The sequence below is a fragment of the Pezoporus wallicus genome, unplaced genomic scaffold (assembly GCF_028554395.1).
Source record: "Pezoporus wallicus isolate ANWC-B61680 ecotype Strahan unplaced genomic scaffold, APGP_CSIRO_Pwel_v1 contig_3486, whole genome shotgun sequence".
Classification (NCBI taxonomy): Eukaryota; Metazoa; Chordata; class Aves; order Psittaciformes; family Psittacidae; genus Pezoporus; species Pezoporus wallicus.
In genome coordinates this window covers 5,377,888-5,396,697 of record NW_026642292.1, presented here as the reverse complement: position 1 = coordinate 5,396,697, position 18,810 = coordinate 5,377,888, and the positions used below count along the sequence as shown (strand labels likewise).

General features: G+C 45.1%; 2 protein-coding genes across 2 annotated transcripts; one reads left to right on the top strand and one right to left on the bottom strand.

The window, feature by feature from the left end:
- The first annotated feature begins 421 nt into the window (after positions 1-421).
- SSTR1 (somatostatin receptor 1) lies at positions 422-2,203 on the top strand. The gene has a single exon (XM_057428496.1). It carries the CDS (start codon positions 684-686, stop codon positions 1,851-1,853), a length of 1,170 nt encoding a protein of 389 aa, XP_057284479.1. The 5' UTR covers positions 422-683; the 3' UTR covers positions 1,854-2,203.
- Positions 2,204-11,320: 9,117 nt separating this feature from the next.
- Positions 11,321-12,694, bottom strand: CLEC14A (C-type lectin domain containing 14A). Its single transcript, XM_057428495.1, is given in 2 exon segments — positions 11,321-12,562; positions 12,565-12,694. Coding segments are annotated over 2 exon segments (1,371 nt in total). The 3' UTR covers position 11,321.
- Between the last annotated feature and the right edge of the window lie 6,116 nt (positions 12,695-18,810).

Genomic DNA, 18,810 nt, shown 5'->3' with positions numbered 1-18,810 from the left:
TAGTGCCATGCCTAGTGCTAGTGCCATGGGGTGGGCAATGTGCAGTGGGAGGTGAGGGTGACAGCAGCTGTGCAGGTATGAGGCAACCCTGCCCAGGTAACACTTCCCACCCGCCAATGACCCCGGCTTTTTAACTGAAGAAGAAAGGCTGGTCCCTTTGCCTGGGGTGCCCCTGCCCGGACCCAGGTGCCATGGGGGGCGGAAGGGGGGCAGTGCAGAATGGAGGGGGAGGAGAGGATGCTGGGAGGGAAGGGGGAAGTGCACGGTGGGGGAAACAATACTGGACGGGGAGAGCGAGGGGATGAGGGTGTGCGGTGCATTGCGAGGTGGGGGCAGCGGGGACATGGGGAGGCTGCACTGCCAGAGCAGAGAACGGCCGGAGGGCGTGATGGGAGGCGGGCGGGAGTGAGCTGGGAGGGACACCCACTTACGTCTCCTCCAGCATTTTTTTTCTCCTCTTTCCCTCCTCCTTTTAGTGGCTGGTGACGAGCCGCTGCCTATTAATCATTCACCAGCCGGAGAGCTGCGATTACCGCCACTCGGAGCGAGCGGCGCCGGCAGCCGCCTCCTTCCCGCTGCTGGTGCTGGGACCCGCCGAGCCGGGAGCCCCTCCGGGATGCAGCACCGGGCCGGCGGCGGGCGCCTGCTGCTGTGAGCCGGCGGCGGGGAGCTCCGGGCAGAGGATGCTCCCCAATGGCACCTGCACCAGGCTTCCGGGCGGTGCAGGCAGCGGCAGCGGCGGCGGAGCCGGCAGCGCCTCGGAGGAGGCTGCGGCGGGGGGCATGGACTCGGGCGGCAGGAACTCCTCCGGCGCCCCGAACAGCACCCTGAGTGAGTCTCAGGGCAGCGCTATCCTCATCTCATTCATCTACTCCGTGGTGTGCTTGGTCGGGCTGTGCGGCAACTCCATGGTCATCTATGTGATCCTACGCTATGCCAAGATGAAGACGGCCACCAACATCTACATCCTCAATTTAGCCATCGCAGATGAGCTGCTGATGCTCAGCGTCCCCTTTCTGGTCACCTCCACCCTGCTGCACCACTGGCCCTTCGGCTCACTGCTCTGCCGCCTGGTGCTCAGTGTGGATGCCATCAACATGTTCACCAGCATCTATTGCCTGACTGTGCTCAGTGTGGACCGCTACATTGCCGTAGTGCACCCCATCAAGGCAGCTAGGTACCGCCGTCCCACTGTGGCTAAAATGGTCAATCTGGGTGTCTGGGTGCTTTCCATCCTCATCATCCTGCCCATCATCATCTTCTCCAACACAGCAGCCAACAGTGATGGAACAGTGGCTTGCAACATGCTCATGCCAGAGCCCACACAGAGGTGGTTGGTGGTCTTTGTAGTCTACACCTTTCTGATGGGCTTCTTGCTACCTGTGGTGGCCATCTGTCTCTGCTACATCCTCATCATTGCCAAGATGCGCATGGTGGCCCTGAAGGCTGGCTGGCAGCAACGCAAACGCTCGGAGCGCAAGATCACTCTCATGGTCATGATGGTGGTGATGGTCTTTGTCATCTGCTGGATGCCCTTCTACATTGTGCAGCTGGTCAATGTCTTTGTAGAGCAGGATGATGCCACCATCAGCCAGCTTTCTGTCATCTTGGGTTATGCCAACAGCTGTGCCAACCCCATCCTCTATGGCTTTCTCTCGGACAATTTCAAGCGATCCTTCCAGCGGCTGCTCTGCCTCAGTTGGATGGACAATGCTGCAGAGGAACCCATCGACTACTATGCCACTGCCCTCAAGAGCAGAGCATACAGCATGGAGGACTTTCCCCCAGACAACTTGGAGTCAGGGAGCATGTACAGGAATGGCACTTGCACCTCCAGGATTACCACCCTCTGAGGAAGCATTCCTGAACCCCTACTCCCCTACTGCCCCCAGCAGGAGGGTGAGAAAGTCCAGGGCTGTGGCATGGGGGAGCTGGGAGGGAGGGGATTTTTGTCCTGCCCAACAACAGCAGTGTTTGACAGAAGAAGTGAAGAAAACCCCACATCCTAGATCTGCTGCCCCGTCCCTGACCCCTATCTGCCTCCCTTGAGAGCAGGTGCATTTGCTGTTGCTTTGACACCCACTTAACAAATTGCCACACTCATGGGTCGTCTTAGGGTCTGTCAGCCAAGCTCTGCTACTCTTCTCTGTCTGATTAGTGGCTGTAAGGGTCCTACAACTATTCTGCCTCACCTTTTGTACAGGTTGCCAGTGGGACCCCCAGGCCACTGAGTCAAGCCTGCCTCAGTCAAGCCCCACCATTCAGGCTCAGACTCCCCCTGACTGAAAGCGACCCTGCTCAGAATGTCAGTGTACACCTTCTCTTCAGAGAGTAGAAATGCTGGGGAAAAGTCCCCCCCCAACACACCTTGCCCTCCCCCAGGAAGGAGCGAGTAGCCTCTCTCTGTCCCACCCCCTGCCCCAGGAATAAAAAAGGAAGTAGGGAGCAAAAAGGCCCCAAGAAAAGAAGTGGTACAGTCATGGAGCTGTCTTCTGCTTTGCAGACAGCTTCACCTCACTGGGGCTCTGTCTGTCTGTGCTATGTTCAGAGGAAGCAGGCCAGAAAAGGTCTTTGGAAAAAGAATCTGATCATTGCTGTGCTTCAGAGCTGCACAGCAGCTTGCTGATAAAGGGAGATAAACAGTTCTGTGACTCACAGGGAGTGGAGCACGGAGCAGGGAGTTGGGGGTAGTGCTGAGCTGAGAAATGTTTGAATGTGTCCATATATATGATAAAGTGTGCTAATAATAAAGTTTAAAGGGAGCGCTAAACTGTGAAGCTACTGTCTTGCACCTGCTCCATCAGCTGTGAAACAGCAGTGAAGGGAGCTCAGATGGTTTTGAATGTCCTGGGTGGCTGCAAAGTCACTCTAGCCTACATGGAAAAAAAAGGGATTATTTTCAAAATCTCCATCAGGCTCTGAAATATATACTTGACAAAAAAGTAGCTGTTTGAGAATAGCTATTACCCTAGCTCCAGTTTCTTCTGTTGCACTAAAAAAAAAACCCATAAAATGGGTTTCATATGTTGCCAATGTAATATACTGGCCCAGAGCTTCTTAATGTTTCATTTATGAGAATTTATGGGTTTAGTGTGTGCCAGATGTCTTTTTGTTTGATTTTTCTATTTGATTCTTGTCACTGTGTTGTGAATGTGTTTCTCTGAAGCAATCTGTACTGTGTACTTATGTCTGTGGTGGCTACTCGCAAGGTTGCATTTAAAATGGGTGATGTTCAAAAAGGCTCCTTTTCAGATAAAAAGGTTGTCACTTTTTCTAACTCTTTCATCTACACTGTCTCCCCCACAAAAATTCTCTCTCTTGAGTTTTCTCTCTTCCCTTCTTATGACAGAACAATTTTCATATACATGAATGAAGCTTTCTTGTTTGATAAATGACAGCTGATTAAACAAACCCTTCTATCCATGATCCCTCTTATCCCAAGCATAAGAATCGGTACAGGACTGTGTTGAAATAATGAGCTATGTTTTTTGCTTTCTACCACCTATGTTAACAGTGTCACACAGTGACAGGTGTGCTGGTAGCTGTGATAAACCACTTCTCTAGCACAATACTGTAGTTGTATTCATTATAACTACTGGCAATCTGAAGCAAGGGATTGGAAAAAATCTCTAGTAGCAGCATACCTGTAGCATTGTACTGGTAACTACAGTGCTTAAGTACAGTGTTAAGTGTAAGGTCGACAATTAAAGCATCTAGCATTTTCGGTGGTGGACTTACTACAGGTTTTTGTTAAATTATACTGCTTAACTTTTCTCAGCAGCAAAAAGCAGGATTCTACTTTGTACATTTCTTTCACCAAAAATTAGATACTGTTAAATGAATGTATAAATTTAGTATTTCAAAGTTGTCTGATTCAAAGGCCATTGAAATGAGAGATAAAAAAACTAATTCATTTCCATGGACTGTGAGTCAGCTCCTTTTAGTTTAAAAATTGCTAATGTGGAAGCTGTTACATCCTTATTAAAATATTTTGTGAAAAGCTTTTACAATTGTACAGTTTCTTTTCTTTTACTTCCCAGTGGACCTCATTCAATGAAAACATGTAAATATTAATTTTGATAATGGTTTACATGCACATGTGGGAGAAAAAAAAGGATAAAATATCTTTATAAGCTTATTTAACTTTTCCAAACATCTGTGAAAACAGTAAAATGACCCAGGATTCCACACCATGCTATTTGTAGAGCTTCACTTAAAATCTCACTCACAATCTCTTAAAAATTATATAAATCTCATAATCTTATGTGGTCTTTTTCACACAGGCGTATTGTTATGTATGGTCAGATTAAATAGAGAGTCAGTCTACTTTCTACTGTTGGATTTGTTTAATACCTGACACAATGAAGCAAAAGTTAGAAAGCAATGACTGATACCCAGTACTCAGCTCTGATGGAGAGTTGAGTCTGGTTTTGTTTATTTTAATTTTATTTTACTTTGCCTTTAAACAAAGCTGTGGTGGACGCCTGCACACCTACCTGTGCATTTTAATTCTTCATTTTCAGTTGTTCCAGGCAGACGGCCAGGGTGATGTTCAGAGTGGGAAGGGCAGGCGAGGGCTGCCGCGGGGCCGGTGGTGCCTCGGTAGATGGCAGGCTTGCCCTCCGCTGCGTACAGCCAGCAGCGCCTCTGGTATTACCGGCTAAAACACCTTGTGTCGCTTCAGTTGGAAACAAAATCTTTTTATCTTAAACTAACAGTTCTTCCTGCTGTTTTTCACCCTTTAGTTTGACTGTGGTTAGTTTAGTTTGACTGTGGCAGTGGGAGAGGTGTTCAACAGCTGTAAATCACTCTTAATTTGCTCTGGAAGAAAAAGCGAGTTCATTCTGTGTTATTATTCTACATAACAGAACGTAACTACCAGAAAGAAAGAAAAAAAACCAAAAACAAAACAAACAAACAAACAAACAAACAAACAAACAGAAAACAAACATAGCTCTTTTTAATGCTTTCCAAATTGCAAATAAGAGTCTCCAGATTTCATATGGAAATGATCTGAAGTAATGCTTAATTCACTAAAAAATCACTACCCAGAGGTGGCGTAGCTCTGAACAGTATCTAGTCAATGCATTGGACTGTTTCCCGTGGTATGCACAAGAGAGAATGTTCTTCACATGGAACACAGATAAGGTACCTCTGCAGCATTTTCCCACTCAAGGGAGGGTACACAGGAAATTACTCTCCTTTCTCACCAGGCTTCCCAGCACAGTAGTAAAGAAACATCTCATAATCCTGGGGCTGACTGCTGCGTGCAGCTAGTGGGCTTGAACCAGACTGATTGTAGATGCACTTTATACCTGGGCTGTGGATGAAAAAGTGAGGCCACATGCAGATCCTCTGCCTCTTGAGGTTGTCCCTACAGCAGAAAACATCACACAGTAAATGTTTTCTTTGCATTCAGCATTTAAAGTACCCATCTGATTTCTTCTTAGAGAAGGAGAATAATATTTCTGAATATGACATAAGCATTTCTGAAATGCCAGGTTTCCAGCGAATCGGAATTAAAAAAAAAAAAAAAAAAGGCTTTCTGGTTGTTCCTGAAAAACTAAAAGTCTGCTTTTCAAATGTACGTAGCACATTCTATTAACACTGTGACCATACATTGTATTTTAAGTGGTTTCCAAAAATCAGCATTCTACTTTTAAATATTAAAGTAAATCCTACTGAAATAAAATAACCTGCTGATAAGTAAGTTATGTAAGATTTGACTGTTCTCCTCCATGTTTCCAGCAGTGTAAATCCTACCCCCTAAAAATCCAAGAAAAATAGTAATACAAAAACCCCAAAAAACAAAACACAACAACCAACCAGAAGAAATAAATTAGCCAAGAAAGTAACATCAATGCAGCGTTCTAGACTATGTGATTTCAGCCCATAGAAACCTTACCCGAGTCCAGGGCTCTACAGACTGTGAATTATGAATCTCTAGAGGAGAATAAAATGTTTCTGCTGCATTGTGCATTCAGCACTTCCATCCTCTTCAACACAGAGCCTTAGTGGGCAGCTAACTGCAGGCTAGGCCACAGGAAGAAAGGGTAATTTACTAATTGTATTTTTCTCTGAGATGTTGCATTTTGTAGAGAGAAATAGCCAAGAGAAACAGGTGAACCAGAGAGTATTTCAAAGTATGTCACTAGACAGCTACAAACCAAGCACGATTTTGATAAAAAAAAGATGCCTTTTTTCTTCTACTATCCCATTTCCCAAAAAAGTCTTTTTTTTTTTTTTCCCCACAGGTTCTTATGCTGCATCATATGTCTTGGGGTCACTCTGTGGGTTCTTGAGCTTCCTAAATAGAAAGGCTCAGATAGAAGTACCCAAATGCATAGCATATGGAGCTTGTAGGACCAGATTTATGTCTTGGGACCTGCTGATCGCTGTGATGAGCACTGGAATTGAATTGCATGGCTCTGCTTAACTTATCGATGACAGGGCTATTTTTTGTGCATGTGGGCCCTACAAAACATAAAACTCTGTAAGACAACCCAGAGGGAAGCTGTGAGCTTCTGCAAGGGTGTTGTAATGTACTGCACTCTGTAATGCTGAACAGCACTGAGGAACATAAGTTCCAGTGCTGACAGACTGGTAAGAGCAAAGTGCCACAACTGCAACTAATTTATGCAGGACTTGCAGGCACTCAAACATAAAACAGCAAGCTCAAATGATTGCTGGTCAGCTGGAATAGTTCAAAACATGGCAAAGCTGTACAAAGCAAGTATGTATGAATATACACACACATAGACAACGTGTATGTGTATATATATGCTTCATTATTGTAAATCTTAAGCATCTTATTTGGTCCATTACAAAGGGTTGAATTAAAATGTATATTGGTTATAAAGGAATTAATGGTTAGTAAAATTCAGATTCCAGCTGCTAAACAGTTAGGTAGCACATTTTTGCTGTTTAGGCAATAGCAAGTCTTTGTTTTGGTTTTGTACTGCTCTGACATGTATTGGAAATTGGAGTGTTAATTCTGCTATGGAGATGAGTCCATGGCTGTAGAGGCTGAAGCTGGTAGGAGAAGTTGATCTTGGGGGAAAAAGATGTGACTGGTGTCACTGCTTTATTGAGCAGAAAATGAATACGGGCATTAGTGAGATTGTTTACCTAACATTGCAGCAGAATTATTTTGTATATCATTTGGTCACAGAAAGAGAGAAGACAATTTTAGACGCTAAACTGAGTGTACAATATTGTAAAGAAGCTTTTTAAAAGGAATTTCATATGTCTTCATGCAAACTAGAACAACTTTGATATTAAAATATGCTTATTCATGGAATCATAGAATGATTAGGGTTGGAAGGGACCTTAAAGATCACCCAGTTCCACCCTTCTGCCATGGGCAGGGACAACTCCCATTAGAACAGATTGCTCAAAACCCCAGCCAACCTGGTCTTGAACACTTCTAGGAATGGGGCATCCACAACTTCTCAAACTCAAGGTCTTGCAACCTTAAAGTAAACAGGAAAAGTGTCACATACAGAGGTCAGATTTTTTATTCTATTTCCCAAAGCATTTGCTGTCACAGGGACATTACTGATTGATTGAGATTATTTTTAATCTTACTCAAACTATCTGTTCTTATGCTTCTATGTTATGTTCTAGGGAACAGTGTAAGCCATTCTTATCAGTCTAAAACACAAGACCTGCTGACCACATTCCAAAAACAAAACCACTCTTTTCTGACATATTACAGCCCATGTGTTGTTCCTGGATTAATGACTGAGAATGTTTATTTGTTCACAAACCATCACATTTTGCAATGAGCACCTGAAAAAATATGCACTGAGAGGATGTTAAGGATGAATACATCCTGATAAAGATGGATCCTTGCATATCTCTCCCTCCTCAGCTCATCCTCCTCCTGGACTTGATACCCACAAAATCCACAAAAGCAGTTGTTCCCCCATCCTGTCTCAGAATTGCAATGCAAAAGGACTGGCAGATAGCAGGTGGGAAAGGACATAATAACTATCCACATCTATGTGGACCACCATGTCTCTGCCTTCACCTCCACTGCTGCCTACAGGGACCTTGCCGACAAGTCTGCAACACAGAAAAGGTAAAAGACTTGCTTGCAAGCAGATGACTTCCTGTTCACATTCACTTTCCAGCCTCCCAGTCCCAGAGCTCTGCAAGTCCAGAGGAGAAAAGCAAGGTTGCACACTGGGGAAAGAAGGAGAGGCATGAGCTTTAACTTATTTTGAAACTCTGAGAGAGTGGCTACTGCTGCTGTCTTGCTGTTTGCCTTTCAAGTGAGTTATACATTATTACTGAAGCATGTGAATCACCACTCTACAGCCTCGATAAATTTCTACATCCTGAAGAAACAGAAAATATTATTTCTGACAGAACTAAGTTGCATGTACCAGTCATTAAGGTCCACACAATATATGAGCAAAGATAATAAGGGCTGAAACCATGACAAAAAAATTGATTAAGTGATAGGAAATTACACTTTCCAGGTGAAGCACAGAATCATTTTTTTAATCTTCTTTAAGCTATATACTACACTTGAAAAAAGTTCTTTGAAGTATTTGAATTTTGCCTATGTCCACTTTTAGATTTCACTTTAATCCCGTAACACTTACTCAAGCCCTCAACTGTATGAATCCTTATTAAAAAAAAATGGGGAAAATGAAAATTGCATTTCTTATTATTTGATGAATACAAACCATTAAAAATCTGTCACATATTCATGAATAGCATGTACAGCTGACAAATTATATGCCTACCAGTCAAACTATATTTGCAGGAATTAAGGAAATCTAAAAATTAGATTTAATAATTGGTAACAAGGAACATTTTTGGTGTGTTTTAACAGGCATTTAAATGTGAGCAGCCTCCCTAGACTTTCTTCACAGTCAATGTTGAGAAATGGCACTCTTAGGATGCAATTCACTGACCCTGTTTTCATCATCTAGTCCAAGTTTCTGAAAGAAACTGCAAGTACATGCTTCTCTCTGTAGGCTATAAGAGAGTCTAGGTGAGCAAGACAAGTCTAGATGAGATGTCAGAGATGTCTACACCTGGTGAGGTGGATCCCATCCTTAGGTGCATAATAGTCTGGTTTCAGCTGAGTCAAATTTTAAACCAGGGAAAACATAACAGAGTCCTTGCGTAGTCCTTTAGACAAATGCCTAATGCTTCCTTCTGAAGCTTGAGTATGAGAAAAAGAACTCTTAAGTCAAAATGTGATTTCACAAGAAGCCAAGGCAAAGAGCAAAATGAAAATAATAAGACGAGACAGGTGAATGGTTTGTAAGAGCATGAACTTCTGCATTTTAACGGAGTAGTCTGAGTCAAATCCTGAGAGACACCAAAGAAGTAGTCAGTTACAGACACTCAACTCAGCACTTAGCTGTGTGATTGACAAGACTCCTGAAACAGAAAACAAGAGTATTTCTAGAGCTTAGAAAAAAATAGCTGGACAGTTGTATAGACCCACTGAGCCATCTTATATGTGGGAAAGAGAAAAACATAGAAATAACAATTTAGGAAAGCTCTCATTCATCTTAGTTGTTATTCGCTTATACTGCCCCTTGCAGGGGAACGGAGTTCCTCATAGGCTGCACCCTCAAAGAAATTACCTATAGCGACAGTAACAGGGTGGTAAACAGATTACAAGAGTATGAGACAGCTTTGTAGTCAGTAGCATTCTCACCTAGCTGGATTTCATTCCTGTCATGATACAATAGATTTTATGGCTACAGACAGCCTGATGGGTCACATACGGATGTGATCCCCTTAACAAAAGCAAAAAATGTGTTTCCCAGATAGCAGCAACCCACCATCATTAAGCAGACAGAGAGGGAAAATGAAAAAGCCCACACCATGTCATATTTTATCCTCAGCAGATGTTTACACCGTATTAATCTTCAAGTCTTTACATGCAAGAAAAATAAGTAATAATACACATTATTGTTTGAAATGGAGTTCACTACACTCAACGGGAAAGTGGCAAAGTGAAAGCAGTAGTCAGAAGGTCAGCTCTGAAGACAGGAAAAGAAACAAAAAAGCCTATTTAAAAAAAAAACCACAAACAACCACCAACCATGACAAAAAAACAACCAACAAACAAAAAAAACCCAAACAAAAACACCATCAAAAACAACATTTCAGATTTTAAAGTTCTTTCATTACCCTTCCCACACCCCGAAAAGCTTGGATGAGATCCAGTTAGTTGTGTCTTACTGCACTAAGAAAACCTTGAATCAATATTTAGCATTACCACTTTAATTGAAACCCAGCACCATATTAAGAAGTGAGCATCAGCACTCGAAACTGCAGGGAAAGGAAGTTCTGGCACCAGGAGGAAAGCTCCTCTACAGGAATTCCCAAGGGAAATCACAGAAGAATTATTTACCTCATTTAGAAAGGGGCACAAAGGGTGAATTCTTCTATCCTTACTCTCCATGGACTCCATGGAAAACAACCTGACTAAAAAGAAGGGGACTTGCATGATGTATTTGGACACACGATAACTCCTCACATAGTGTGGTCTGTCACCACCTTGTCCGAGTGTAAGGGAGCCATGCATTGCATGCAGAAGACATTTTGTACTCATGCACTTGGGGAGAAAAGCTGTAACTGAAAAATATGTTGCTCTGCTACAATAAAAATATTGTATGAAGAAACAGAGCAGTGATTTAGGTTTTACATCATCCTTTATTTTTTTCATCAGCTGAAGTATAAAATTGACTTTCTATTAACCTCCCACTCCCTCAGCAATTTAATGACCTTATAAGTATAGAAAAGCTCTTCATTTTTAAGGATGTCAGCCTGGAAGAGTATAGGTCACAGTTTCCTCTAGAAGTGTGGCAATTCACCTCTCCAAACGTATCAGCAATTAGCAAGAACAGGAGAGCCTCCAAGTACCACTCAGACAATGAGTGATTTCTGAATTACAAGACCCGAGTGCTCACAGTGCTCCCTCACACTTGCTCCAAGGCACACGAAGAACAGTTTCTGAGAGGATAAAACCCCGCAACGGTTGCAGCTACAGATAAGTAACCGCTGTGTCGGCCAGCCTGCTGCATTTATGTGTGTGTCAGCACCTGAATAACTGTTTTTCGGACCGGCGAAAACTCTTGGCTGTCTAAAGGCTTCAAAGCCCAGACAAGGGGGCAGCCGCCTGTTTCGCATTCACAAATCCTGCTCAGCCAAGTCCCAAGGCGCCTGCTCCTCGGCTCCCCGGGCAGCAGGACTGGAGCAGAAGGGCCGGTGTAGCCGAGAGCCGGCCCGGGTGGGAGCTGCCGCTCGGGGCAGCCCTGAGGGACAGGGCTCCTGCCGCCCCGAGGCTATTCGCCGCCCGCTGCTTCGCTTGGCTCCCTGGAGCCCGCCGCTGCCTTGCTGCCAGCCTCCCGCGGCTCTTTGTCCCCGCGGCCCTCGGGTTTCTTGTTGAAGCAGACCTTGAAGACCCCCAGGACGGTCATAACCAGCATGACCAGCACCACCACCGCGACCGTCACCAGGATGAAAACGTAGTTGGAGGAGGAGGAGGGCAGGGCAGCAGCTGTCTTCTCTGCGCCTGAGGCTGCAGTGGGGGCGGCGGGCGGCCCCGCGGAGCCGCCGGGTGTCGGGGCATGAGGGCGGCGCTTGTCCGCCCCAGCACCCGGGGGCTCCTCAGGGCCCCCCGCAGTGGTGGGAGCCGCCCCCGTGGCCGCGCAAGGCTTCCCTTCCCGCCCGCCCGTGGTGCAGGCACAGGCGAAGCCGCCGGCGGCATCGCGGCACCCGGCGGTCTGGGCGCATCGCCCGGTGGTGGGGCGCCCGTGATGGAAAGGGCAGGGGCAGAGGGGCCCTTCTGCCCCCTGCCAGGCGAAGCCGCCCCGCTCGGGCCTGCAGGTGAGCCGCATCTCCCCGCCGGAGCACACCACGGTGAGCACGGTGCCCGGCGGGCTGAAGCCGGGGCCGATGCTGCGCTCCTCGAAGGGGAGGCTGTAGTCGAGGCCGAGTGCGTCCGTTGGGCTGATGTCGGGGCAGGCTCCCTCGTACTGGTACTTGCAGACGTAGCCCTGGCTCTCCCGCTGGCAGAACCGTTCCTTCCATCCCCAGCTGGGGCCGCCGTCGGGGGCCGCCGCCGCCGCTAGGTGCAGCCCGGCGCAGCGGGCGGCGAGACAGGACCGCACGGGCTCCTTCACCCACCGTCCGAGGGCCGCCGACACCTCCTGCGGGGCCGCCCCGCCGCCGGTGCCCTCCCAGGAGAAGCCGCGGAGCGGCTGCCCTGCGTCGGTGCAGGCGGAGGCGTTCCTCTTCAGCCCGACCCAGAAGAGCGAGGGCGCGGACCCCGCCGCCGCATCTGCCAGCAACCCCAGCAGCAGGCGTAGCTCCGGCTCGCCGCTGAGCCAGGCCAGGCTGCCCCGGTGCCCGCCGCAGGCGGCGCGGGCATCGGCGTACGAGGCGTTGGCGAGGTGGGCGCTGAAGCAGACACCGGCGGCCTGGCAGCGCACGGCGGCCCGCGGTGGCGGCGAGGGCACGGCCAGGGCGCAGGCCGCGGCCAGGAGTAGGCACCAGGGCCCTGCCCGCCTCATCCTGGCGGCTCAGAGGGCGGCGAGGCAGCACCGCACGGGCAGCCCCGACAGCTGTGGCGGAGCTCGGCCCCGGCTCGACGCCCACGGCCCTCCCCCGGACCTGCCGGAGGAAACGTGTCGGGAGCCGGGGTTCACCTCGGCATCCTTCGTTTGTTGGCGGGCGGGTGAAAAGCAGCGACCTGCGCTGCCAGGAAGCGTTGGCCCTGCCCGCCGGGAGGGTGTCCATCCTCGGAGGAGGATGGGGGTGGAAAATCCCAGTGCCTGCTCCGCTGTTGGAGGGGTAGGAGGTTGGCGAGGTCCAGAGCTGCAGCGGCGGGGCCGAGGTCACAGGCTGTCTCACACCTGTGCCTGGGAGATGCTCCTATTGCACAGCACTTCCAGGAGAAAAGCAGTCCAGGTTCAGTGACCTCTTTCTGAAAGATGGAGGATTCTGGGTTAGGTGCAGCTGTGCAACGAACCCCCTTACTCCCAAACCACGAGACAGTTTAACACTCACAAAAACTGATTCAGCTGTTTGAAGCAAGTTGCCCTAAATGCATTGAACATGAGATGCCCATGATGACTTTCAGTAGGTTCTTAAAGAAGTTTAACTAATCCACTGCAACTGTTGCTCTTTAGGCAATCTATGTGTTGCCTCATTTTCATATTCCTTATTGTAATGTCTATCTGCAGTTACCAGATACATACATTCAGATACAAAACACATCCAAGTCTCTTTCCCAGGCATTTTATATGCACAAGATGAGGCATGAACGTGTGCATTCCATTTTTTAGCTTTGCCTTTGGAAGAACTCCTGTCGACTTTTTTGATTTTGTATGTGGTATACAATACAAATTCCTAGTATTTGAATACCTAAGAGAGAAGAAAAAAAAAAAAAGGATAAAAAAACAGAAAATAAATAACCTATTTGCAAGTAAAAAAAAAAAAACAAAACAGTAAGGTTTCTCAGTAGTTGCGGTCTGTGGACGTTTGAGTTACACAGTCTTTTAGCGATGGTCCAGATAGACTCAGTCTACCTGCACAAAGTGCCCTCGCTGCTCCAGAATGCTCGCAGGCTCTGCATTTGTTCAGCCTTTCTTAAGAATTTAACTTCTCTGCAATGAGAACAAATATGGATGACAAGACCCATTCAGCCAGCTTGTGACCTACCGGCACAGATCTCATTGTAGGCCTGCAGGGAGATAGAATACATTTTCTCTGGGCACCTCAAGAGTAAGAAAGACAGGCGTACAGACACACTGTGTGATGGAGCTCTGAAGCAACACATTTACATTCAGTGGGTATTTTGTTTCTCTTGGTATTCAGCAAAAATGAAACTACATCAAATGTTGCCTATATTATTACAGTTTTTATAATTCAAGAGCTATTAAATTGCTTTAGTAAAAATAATTGCACTAAATTTGCTACATGCAACTGGGCATGTAATTAAATTTGGATGCCAGTAGACTTGATTTTGTGGAAAATAGGTTTTCATAATAAAGCAAGAATGGTTGGATTATTCCTAGATGAAATCAAATTTTGGTTAATCAAGGTGTAGAGATGACACAGCCACCAAAGCCAAAATCTACAGTGTTGTAGCAGTTATGTTTTCAGAGCTCTGCTGCCTACTGCAGTTGTCACTCCAGCATTTATTCTTCTTCACAGTGCATCAGGACAGAGGCATGGAACCACAGAGGCGTGGAACCATCATGCTGTGCAGCTGAGCATGGGGAGATACTGTCTGCCTGAGCTGGAAAGGTGCATTTCAGTTTGCTTTAGGAAGCTTTGTCATCTAGTATTCAGATCTCTAGTTCTCCACTGGAACTAGCAAATGTACCTAAACTAAATAAACCAAGTTCCTTTAGGCCTTTGATGTTTCTTTAGGATGTACAAAAGCTAAGCTTCTACAAATACCTGTCAGGTTAGTATCTTGAGCCATTTTCCCCAAATGAGCTTGATAGGTTTGAGAGAGAAGAGAGGTTGATACAGATTTACTACTGCTGTCTTACTAGGGAATGTTGATGAGGATTTGCCTAATACGCCTCTGCAGTCCTACAGCTTCAGTTTGTTTTCTCTTTCAAAATTGAGTCCATTTATTATAGCTAAATAGAAAGTAGCCTTTCTAAATAGAAGGAATTATGTAGAAGCCCCAAAATTTCCATTTTATGCTTCAGACCTAAGGCTCTGTCCCTAGGGAGAAGGAAGCAGCTCAGTCCATGCAAACATTTGCTCCCTTGCTTCTTGTCAGCTGTCAGCAAGGGCGTGAGTTGAGCTGTCTGGGACTGCCTTTCCACGAGGTAATTGACAGGTACTGCTGGCTTATTTCACACAGGCCGTGTCTTTAATTTCCTAAGCTGTATTTGAAACAGCAATTTAGAAACAACAGGTTAGTCACTAGTGCCCCAGGCAGTCCAGTCTCATCGAGGAACTCATACTGCACAGAAGGATGAAAACACCCTATGCCAAAGCTGAAGTCTTTTGCCAGCAGGAAATGGAGAGAGCTGTACGTCTGCTTGATCTGCCTGTATACCTGCTCTTCGGTCCCAGAGCTGCCCCTGAAGTCCTGCAGAACATTTAAAAAATAACAGGTCTGCTGGATTTCTAGAAATGAGCTCTTTTCAGGTAAATAAGAAAACTCTCTTTCACTAAGTGTTTTCATGGGCTTTTCCTGAAGAAATCCTTTCTTGAAAGAGAGGATTAGTGCTCACTCACACACAAATGTTGGTACCAGTCAGCATGTGAGGGAACTAAATTTCTACATACAAACCCCACTTTATTACATGAATGTGAATGTTATATGACTGATTGATGTGTAAGTCCTAATGTAGTTGTTTGGTCAGTAGTAAAAGCCTTATTTAGCTGTAGACTTCTGCCTGTAAGATCTGAGCCTTTGAAAAAGCAGTGGATTGCTTTAATTGTAATTTCACTAAGAGCCATTACTTTTTTGTTTCGTTATGTAACTGAATCTTTTTTATAACTATGTACATTTTGATTAAGGAGTAATGTGAGAAGGGCTGAATTAATAAAGCTACTTTTTTAGGGTGGGTTTTCTTTCTGTATTCTTTATAAGGTAAATTAAAACTATTCTTTTTGTGACTAACCGGGAAATATGTCAGCCATGTGCAAGCAAATACTTTGCAACTGCTGGGTCTTAAGGGGATATATTTTCATTGGAAGTAGTCTTGTAGGGAGATACAGTATCCTGTTCTTGCTAAGAGCTGTATTGTGCTTCACAGAGATAGATGGGTGGTGCAGTAAAAGAGATCTGCCTGGCTGCGAAGCGGACAAGTGAAATGATCACATAACACTGTGATGCATAGAGCACAACTAAGGTCACTAAAGTGTCTGTGACACATCTAATCCCCAAAGGGATACAGCAAAATGTCCAGAAATGGATCTGTCACCACAAAACCTGGAAACAGTGTCTAACGGCAGAAGCAGCTGTAACATCTCTTTGTTCCTAGTATAAAGAAAGGCTGCTAAAGTGCACCTCCTTTTATCTCTTCTGTGCAGGTGAAGAAATATATTGTGGTCTGTTGATGATACAGATTTCTTTGGGGTTGGAAACTTTGGAGAGGGATTAAAAAGGAAGGAGAAGATAGTCTGGCAGCACTGCCTCTCTGCATAGCTTGTCTTTTAGCTTGTGGCAACCTTCTGGAGTCCGCACAGGTTGCAGTTGGAGAGACACCAGTTGGCAGTGGAGAGGCTGTATTGGCCCTATGAGCTCTCTTCTGCCCCCTCCTTCCAGCCTGTATCTCTACTAGATCCAGACATCCTTCTGCTGAATTCATTGTGAGCAAAGCCAAAACACATTCCCAGTCTTTCAGTGCTCTATTAAGACACAGGTAGTAATTTAAATAACCCAATGGAAACAGGTATTTCAAAAAGTGAGAATCAGTTGTTTGGCAGTGTGCCACAAAAGCTATCTATGGGTTAAATCCTCCTTTCCTCACTCAGTGCTTCATGAAATTGATATCTGTATTTAAGAAGTGTCAAATAAGACAGCCACAAATTTCACATTAAGTTGTGCTTAAGCAAAGTATTTTCTCACTAAAGGGTTATATTCTTCTTTAAACCCTCTTGAAGTCAATGAGAACTGTCATATTTCAAGTGTGCCAAGATTTCTTATGAATTTCCGTGCATTCAGTCAAACAACTTGCAACAGGGAGTAAAAAAAAAGCAATTTTCCAGGGAAAAGGATAGGAAGTGAAAATATGAATTTTCATCTTATTGTAACAACTTACACGATCATAAGAATTTAATTATTCATCTCTTAGAAGGACTACAAGGTTCACTTCCAATTCCTTGGAGAAGATAACCCAGCAGGGGTCATGCAAGTTCCCATCTACTGTAATAACAATTTCCAGTGACATTATCACTTAGCTATGGGACTTTCTTTAAAAACAAGGAATGATATTTGTGGTTCACTGTTGTGAACACAGTGGTGCATCTGTTACATTTATGACATGGACATGAAATAAAACTAATCCTGACCTGCTGAAGGGACATTTAATAGATGGACAGCACTGGCAATACCAAACAAATAAAAAGATGTGGCTGTAGCATTACCATGCACATGTTCCCTTTAAAGCCTGTTCAGTTTAGATGTTCATGTTTTCATTACTAATTATGCAAAAAAAAAAAAATATTCTGCTAACACTTCCATTCTCTTTAATGAGTTATTAAGAAAGTTTCCAATCCTGTAATTAGCTGGGGGAAATGAACTCCAGAACTCTCAAATTAAACACTTAAAATATTTTCCAAAAATACTGTAGTCTATATTTTTTTTTTAACTCTCACTCTAGTCCACTCTCCTTCCTTTTGTTGACTGAATATTTCCTATTTATTCTGTCCCAGCCTCCAAATTCTTCACATCTGTATTATATAGCACTGTCTGGTTGCCTCATTTGATCTTCATGTTCAGGGGCTCTCCAGAGCTGGAGGTAGGGTATGACCATATGGTCTAGTTTGCAGTTAACAATGTCAAAAATAGCAATAGCACTAAAATGTGTCATGGTGTGATCAACTTCCACTGCATCATCTTCACTTTTCTCTGTACCTTGAATGGCAACACCCAGCAGTGGTGAGAGCTTTGACTGGTTTGATATATTTTATTGGTCCATATGAAGTGTCCGCATGGTGCAGAATCTGAGCTTTCAGTTGTGTTTGTGTGCAACTGTATTTAGATGTTTGTATGTATATCTATGGGATGCGATGGGAAAGAACAAGACAGGAGAGAAGTAAAATACAATACAATACAATAGGCTGAGCATGCAACACAGGGTTAAGTTGAGGGAATAGAGAGCTGCAGGATGGAATCAAATTAGTAGGCAGGAAAAGAGGGAGTAGATACAAAGGAAGAGAATAGGGAAGAAATCAAAAGACAGGAGAAGTAAGATCATTCCCCAGTGCTGATGTACCAGAGGAAGCTGAGCGGCTGCATCCCTGCTGCCATTGCCCAGTGCAGCACAGACTCTGAGGTGTGAGGTGGTGCTGGTGATAGCAGCATGTTTGCACAGCTGGGCAGCCCCCACAGCAGCCTGATGCCAGGTGGTGCAGGGCTGTCAACATGGAGCAAAGGACAATGACAGCTAAAATAAAGGCAGTTTCCACAGAAAGATGGCATGTGGTTCTTCAAATATTCTTTTAAGCAGCTGTGGGAGACCCACTGCGTACTGAGGCATGTTCACAGCCTCCAAGCTACTTTGTGGCTCAAAGGCCATCCTTAAAAAGCATTATTGTCAGAATGAGTTTGACACCTTTTCATGCCGTTTCCCTCCTGGTCTGTAAGGATGCCATCAGTAGCCTGTGTAAACCATAGATTTCATAGGTCTGGGAAAATGTTGAGCACAGTGTTGATGTCCTCCCATCCTAGAAAAAAACCCAGGCAAATGAGAATAGCAGATTAATTCAGATTTACATGTATTCTACCCAGGTTTTCTAATCTTTTATCAAGTTTTGACCTAAATAAAAACATTTGGGGAAATTAATGAATTTGCATTTAAAGTCAGAAAATCACAAATTTTAGTAACTTCCTCTAGAACTGCAATTATACAACAAACTTCTGGTACTCGCAGCCTTTTTGGGATGAGGCAAACTTTCCTAGGGAAATAAAGTAAAATAGAAGGAAATCTAGTGGTAAAGAGGTGATTTCACTTCTTGGCCTTTTGCCCTGACTGACCATTTCAGAGGCTTGAAGTATTTGCTTGAAAATGGGCAGGGGATACAGACTAGTAAGAATAAAGGCAGGAGAGAGCAGCTGTGAGATGGAGAGGCAGC

What these genes read in the sequence shown, in the direction of transcription:
- SSTR1 (XM_057428496.1), top strand. Translation starts at nt 684, where the DNA reads ATGCTCCCCAATGGCACCTGCACCAGGCTTCCGGGCGGTGCAGGCAGC.